This window comes from Dendronephthya gigantea, unplaced genomic scaffold, assembly GCF_004324835.1.
Source record: "Dendronephthya gigantea isolate DGI-Jeju-01 unplaced genomic scaffold, DenGig_1.0 000056F, whole genome shotgun sequence".
Classification (NCBI taxonomy): Eukaryota; Metazoa; Cnidaria; class Anthozoa; order Malacalcyonacea; family Nephtheidae; genus Dendronephthya; species Dendronephthya gigantea.
In genome coordinates this window covers 877583-884678 of record NW_021163066.1, presented here as the reverse complement: position 1 = coordinate 884678, position 7096 = coordinate 877583, and the positions used below count along the sequence as shown (strand labels likewise).

At 35.5% G+C, this 7096-nt stretch overlaps 2 protein-coding genes across 2 annotated transcripts; both read left to right on the top strand.

Moving 5' to 3' along the window:
- Positions 1–356: 356 nt before the first annotated feature.
- LOC114529447 (survival motor neuron protein 1-like) lies at positions 357–3141 on the top strand. Its single transcript, XM_028551257.1, has 10 exons — positions 357–435; positions 626–700; positions 937–1010; positions 1121–1190; positions 1314–1493; positions 1700–1881; positions 1963–2000; positions 2179–2261; positions 2367–2498; positions 2867–3141. The coding sequence occupies exons 1-10, from the start codon at positions 394–396 to the stop codon at positions 2975–2977; spliced, it is 987 nt and encodes a 328-aa protein (XP_028407058.1). The 5' UTR covers positions 357–393; the 3' UTR covers positions 2978–3141.
- A 361-nt stretch (positions 3142–3502) lies between these two features.
- LOC114529467 (ubiquitin-conjugating enzyme E2 R2-like) lies at positions 3503–6489 on the top strand. The gene is made up of 5 exons (XM_028551287.1): positions 3503–3813; positions 3896–3982; positions 4186–4283; positions 4911–5045; positions 5186–6489. Exons 1-5 carry the CDS (start codon positions 3637–3639, stop codon positions 5403–5405), a joined length of 717 nt encoding a protein of 238 aa, XP_028407088.1. The 5' UTR covers positions 3503–3636; the 3' UTR covers positions 5406–6489.
- Positions 6490–7096: the final 607 nt, after the last annotated feature.

Below are 7096 nucleotides of genomic sequence, written 5' to 3'. Positions count from 1 at the left end.
ATAAAATAACAGCCGAATGACAAAAATCATTCCCCCGATAAGTGAATTAGGCCATTCAAAACGTCAGACATATAGAGCACAAAGCTACGTCTCCTTTCCATTTGTTGAACAGGAAAAAAGAGGATTTATATGAAATACAAAAAATATACACGGAAAGCCGAAAATATTTTCATAAAAACCAGGAGGGAGATGGACACAGTTTTTCACCTTGTATCGCGGTATGTCAGTGGTAACTACCATGAGCAAAAGGAACCATGTGGCGTCAGCAAAGCTCAAAATCCGCCATGTTTTTGCGGACACTTTTTGGTGGCGAGCCGGTCCTCCAGGAATTATTATATAGCTCAGTGGTAGTTCCAGTCTTCAATTGTTTTGGCGCCGGCGTTCAAATCCAATATGGCGGCCAAAGTTGGCGATGTTGTTTTCAAAGCAGGCGAGGTTTGTTTAAATTTCTTTTTCATTTAAATGACTTTATTTTATGAATCTTCGAGCACTTTTTCTGTTCTGGCTCTTAAACTACACGAAGGCGATGCATAAGAGTGTAATAATTAATAATATGTAGTAAATATTCAGTACTAATTTCAGTATTCACAACTTTATTCCAATATTTGTGCTTTGATTTGAAAAGGCAATAGATATGGAAGAATTTTGGGATGACAGTGCATTAATCAAAGCTTATGAGAAAGCAGTTAATTCATTCAAGGTATATGATATATGTATTATGTACTAACATAGAAATGACAGCATAACGGTCAGACAGTTAATACACTTCGATCATGTTAGGTACAGGAAGTAAGGTTTACATTGGAGGTAAAGAAAGACTTGTTAGAACAATTGATTATTTGTATCTATTATACAAAACTACTTGAGACTACTTTTGAATACAAAACTACTTTAAAATTCTACTACAAAACTACTTTTGAATCTGACTACTTTTAGTTCGGTACAGACGAAGATAAAACTGAGAAGATAAACCAACCTCACCAAACCTACAATGGCAAAAAGAAGAAAAGGTATTGTGCTTTGCATTGATTAGAACATGCACAAAATGTTGTGTCTGAGTGTTTTCAAATGTGTCTTCATCAGTCATCACAAATGACACTTGACATTTATCTACATTTAGGAGGAGAAGACGGTCAAACAAGAGAGACATGAAAAGTTCTTGTGATGAAGTTGATGATGACACTTCAAACGTAAGCTTTGATGATTGATATGATTATCACCTTCTTGTTTTATGAAATTCCCTGTGACACTCCATTTTGGAAGTGTCCGAGAGTTTCTATGCCAAAACCAATGAAATTCTATTTCCCTTGTAGTGGAGTGTTGGAGATAAATGCCTTGCAGTCTTCTCCGAAGATAGATTGATTTATGAAGCAGAGATCATAGAGATTTGTTCAGACATTGAGAACATGTGTGTTGTGAGGTATTTGGAATACGGCAATGAAGAACAGCAGTACCTTACTGATTTGATGAAGTCCTGTCCTTATTCTCACCAGGTACAGACTAATGTTTGATTTTGTGGTGCATATTCATATATTTGTTTTATACCTATATATGAATATACACTTCCCAAAATGAAGCTTCCAGTGATAACCCTGGTGTTTTCTACAGTCATTATAATGACAATGTAAGTTGTAGGTGTTGTCAATACTGTTAGGAAAAAAAGATTTTGAGGGATTCTGGCCACACAAATATTTTTTAGAGTGAGGAGGATTCTAATGCTGGTTGCTCCAGTAATAATCAAGACACAGACACACAAAATTGGAAAGTGAGCGACTTCTGTGTTGCACCAGAGCCACCTTACCAACATTATCATGAAGCTGTTATCAACTCGTTCTCATCTTCATTAACTTGTAAAGTCACATTCCTAAGATCACGGAAAAGGTAACAGCTAAATATTACAATATAATTTCCTGTATTAAACCTTGGTAATATTGTACTGTGTGAAAATATTCTTTTTTGCAGTCATGAGGTTTGTGTTAGGGATCTGAAAAGGTCTTGTGGTAAGTGCAGATTGTTGTAAAAGTTTTTGTTGAAAGGTCATTCAGGCTATTTTTGCTGGGATTTTAAATTGCTGTTACTAAGCATATAGAAACTAAATCTAGTTTGAGTTTTCTCATTTAGGTGACATTGTATAGAGGTCATTAATAAGAAATATCGCTATATGTTCCACCTTTTTAGATTTCAATCAAAATACCAGTGCTCATCAACCACATTCCAATTTGAATTTTATCCCACCCACATTTCCATCCTCAACTATTAGGGTAAGTATATGTGTAATGTGTTCCTGCCTTTGTAAGAATTTTGAATTAAGGATTAATATCTTGTGCTATCCCTTGTAAACTTTTTGTACTCTCTTCCTTCCTCAGGGTATACCTCCACCCCCAGTCCCCCCACCTCCTCCTCCAATATCTCTGGATGATATTCAGGGTGATGAGGAATCACTAGCAAGCATGTTGATGTCATGGTATCTAAGTGGTTACCATACTGGATATTTTAAGGTATGGTATTTCAAGTTACCAAACCAAGATTTTTTTCTCATGAATTGAACTGATTGAAATTGGACATATCTTTAAAATACACTGGCATCTCTCTAATACAGACATCTCTCTAATACAGGCATCTCTCTAATACAAAAGGCATCTCTCTAATACAGACATCTCTCTGATACAAACATCTCTCCAATACAGACATCTCTCTAATACAGATATCTCACTAACACAGATATCTCTTTAAAACAGACACCTCTCTCTAATACAGACATCAGTCATCTCTCTAATACAGACATTTCTCTCTATATAATACATTTCATTGTTGGTATAGGATGAGACATGGAACATCCATTAAACCAAAGCTTTTAAATTCCTAGGCTGTACAACAATTTAAGAGAAATCATTTATCACAATCAACAAATCAACCTGCCTGCCATTCAAATGCCAATCCTCATTCTCCAGGACCTTGTATGGACATGAAGGAGTAATGTGACTTTTATATCCCTTAGCGACAACCTGCAATCCTTCCAACCTCGTACCCAGGGCCTTCTCGTAGGGGAAGAGGGGGTTGCAATCCTTTTGAGTTCAATGAAATTTTAGAAATTCAGTATTTAAGTTTTTGCACACTATTGAGTAAATAAATATCTTTTGTTTTATATGACATAAATGTATTACTATTATTCAGTATTTAGTATAAAATTGCGAGCCGTTATTCCTAATCCTAAATTATGACCTAAATTCTAAATCCAAAGTCTAATTATTTCGAGGCTACAGCAACCTAATCCAAATTGGATTAAATTGTGTTACTTAATCCTTCGAGAATACACCAGCGTAATCCAAATCCGATTAGCTACGAACGTTCACGATCAATCGGGATAAATTGGGATAAAAAAGTTTTTTAAAAATTGACGCAATTTGCTTGCCATATATGGCAACGTGCGCCTTATTTGGTTATCGCTAATTATATGATGTGAAAATTAATATGGCCGAGTCGATGACAGCCTGGAACTAGTAAATAGAACAAAACACAAAACACATTTAAACCAAGGGCCATTCAACACGAACAGCACTTTTACATCAAAATTTTAGTAGATTTTCGCTTCCTAACGGCCCCAACATAAACTCCTGGCCACGTTTAACACCGTCCATGGCGGACGCGACGTCTTCGGCGACAGTGAAAGTGCTAAGCCTCGAACTGAAGGCCTTGCAGAAGGAGCCTGTCGAGGGTTTTCAAGTCAACCTACCAGACGATAGCAACTTTTTTGAATGGAATATCGTAATCTTTGGACCGCCTAAGACGCTCTACGAAGGGGGATATTTCAAGGTGGAGTATTGCTTTGGCTCTATTCTAGAAATTTCGAGTTTTTTCTTTGAAAATGTAGATACTAAAACAGAATGTTTTTTAGGCACATATGTCCTTTCCTTCCAATTATCCTTATGCGCCACCAACATTTCGATTCAGTTCTAAAATGTGGCATCCGAATATATACGAGGTAAGAGTGGTCTAACGGGAGTATTTTCTTCTCAAAGTGTTGTATATTTTTACAGCGGATAAGGGTCTATATCGTGTGTCAGACTGTCTCCTGTTTGACATTTTTGGTTGTCAAGTGTTCCTCTAAGTTTAAATACATATTTTTAATACGACTTCAAGACTTGGGGATTTTAAAAGCTACAATGCTTTCTGTTTGTTTTTTAGACTGGAGATGTTTGTATTTCCATCCTCCATCCTCCAGTTAACGACCCGCATAGCGGAGAATTACCTTCGGAAAGATGGAATCCAACACAGACAGTTAGGTCCGTGATAGTTTCCCTTTTTCAATTTAAAAAACAAAAATAGTTTTTAAAATTAGCATTTAGTTATTCATACGAGTAAACTGTGGCTATTTTCCTTGAAAATCGATTCAACTAGGTGGATTTTAATGGATTATTAAAAAAACAACGGGATGTGCTTTCAAAAGTAACAACTTTGGCAGTTCTATTGTGGCAATTACGATTTCGACATTCAGAATTTTTTTGTTTCTTGTTTATATAATTTATGCATTTGGAGTGAAATATTTTCCATATTTAAATATACTGAACATTAAGAATTTGCAGATGGCCTTTGTAAGGTTTGTGTAAGTACAATGTATGTATTCTTTTGTCTTGTCTGAAGGCAAAAAGCATTATCTGTTATCTTTAGGCCATCATCACAAGTAGTAAAATAAATTTTCAAAGGAAGCAATTCAGTCCCATTTTATATTAGGCAATTGTTGAATGAGCTAACACACACAAGAGGCTTCAAGATCTGTGGTCTGTTGTAATTATATGCTTCATGTTTTAGTGAGCTACAAATTGTCAAATTAGGTAGTAAATCGACAAAAATAAAATTAAAACACAGAGAACTACAAAAGACTACAAAACCTAACACTATGTTTTTTTTAGAACTATCTTGTTAAGTGTAATATCACTGTTGAACGAACCAAACACATTTTCACCTGCAAATGTTGATGCTTCAGTGATGTACAGGAAATGGCGGGACACAAAAGGGAAAGACGATGAATATGTAAAAATTATAAGGTTTGTTTCATTCATGTTCAATGAAGTCCAACAGATTTCGATCTATGCATATTTACGGTGAAAATCTACTTTATAAAATGAGGCTTTTATGCTGAAACCAGATGTTTTGTATTTCAAATATTTGTGTGTTTTGACAACAGAAAACAAGTTTTAAAAACCCAGCAAGAGGCTGAGAAAGATGGAGTTAAGATTCCTTTGACCATGGAAGAATACTGTATCAAGTCGAAACCGAAACCTCCAGAAGAGGACTTGAATGATTTCCTCTGTGATGACTATGCGGATGAGCTTGAATCAGACGATTCTGACGAAGATGACGAGCTTGTGGCTGACAGTCAAGATTCCGGTAACGAGGAGTCCTGATTGGACTATTGTATAAATAGGACTAAGTCTGTATAATAATAATAATAATCTAGATGCATTAATGAATTTGCAGTTGTTAGTGATGTCCGGTCCCATAAACCACCCTGGTACTATAAATTTTCTGATACAAATGAATTCACAGTGCAAATACGACCTCATTCATACCTGCTCTTCCTGCTACAAAGTTAGCACCAATATTCAATTTCTTATCAAAATTTTTACAATTTCAATATTTGTATCTTATCCTGAAATATTTTGCTTAGAATTTGTTGTTGTTGCCTATATCTAGGAGTTCCTAGAATTTCTGCACTTGAAATTTTACTTTAAACTTGGAATGGCTGAAACTTCTGTGCACTTGGCTGTAAGGCTCATTTTTACAGGATGTTCTGAATCTAATTTTTTCTAAGAAATTGAGTGTTATTTGCCCTGTGACAATTATGCAATTTTCACCTTGAAGCCTGGCTTTCAGGAATATATGATACAAGATGAATGGTTCACGAAAGCGAGGCTTAGAGGTCGAATGACGTGATTATATAAAATCCCGTGTTTTCAAAGCTCATTCTTACCCAAATTGTTGTTTTTCAAAAACACTGGCTGTTTTTTCATGGCCTATTAATTTGTTTATATTGGCGTCACGAACTTGTTTATATCCGAAAGTTGCAGAGCATGTTGTTGTGGTTTCTTTTAAACTTGGCAGGCGATTACGGAGTCAGGTTAACCTGAAATATACAAATGTTGCAATAACAAGATCTTCTCTTTAATAATACGATGTATTGCATAATTACATTTGCCTTTGTTTTTCACTCTCGACTCTGTTATGACTATGTGCGTTTTGCCTTTGTTGTCAAGCATAGAGCAACGTGAAGATTTTCCTCTCCTGTTAAAACTTAATTTTCTTTTCTGTGCAAAGCTCTGCATTCTTCAAATGTATTTTATTCTTTAATGTATCTGCTCAAGAGATTGTGTGCTTCAATGCTTTGGCTCTAGGCCCGTGTTTAGTTAGGCCAGATTACAATGATAAATGAATTGTATTTAGCTTTGTAAATGTTTTCGCACGAAATGACATAAAAATATCTTAAATATACTTGTATCGTGTGCTTGTTGTGATAATTGGTATCTTTGGCAAAAACACGTCATGTTTTGTCTAGTTAACACTCAGTTACAGAAAGATTATCCCCTGCCGTGGAAACTAGACTAGCTTCGACTCAAGATCTGACAGGAAAGTTTCTTCACTAAGTTCTTAACCAGAACTGATGGCTTTCCCACAAATATAGTCTTCCTATCTGAAGCAATCCTGAGGATAATTTCCTTAGGTTTAATAGAACAAGAAACGATTCTTTTGGAGAGAGAATTAAGACTAAAAAAGCCATGGCCCATGTCCATTGACATGAACTTGCATGCAACACTGCCGGGCATATATTCCTGACTAGATCTGATGCTTGTTTATTTATTTTGGCATTTGCCTTTAGGATATTAACTCTCAATTCTTGATAAAACATCTATTAGAAGTCAACTAGATCCGACAAAATTGGATCGTAAAACAGACCTTTTGTCTTTGAAACTAACTTAAACTTCCTCAAACTGATTTCATGTTGTTTCTCGCAAAAAACTCCCGCTGGTGGGTGCATAAGTACCTTAAAAAAAAAGTCGAGTCTGATATTAATGATGTATTAGAAAGTAAAAGCAATTTC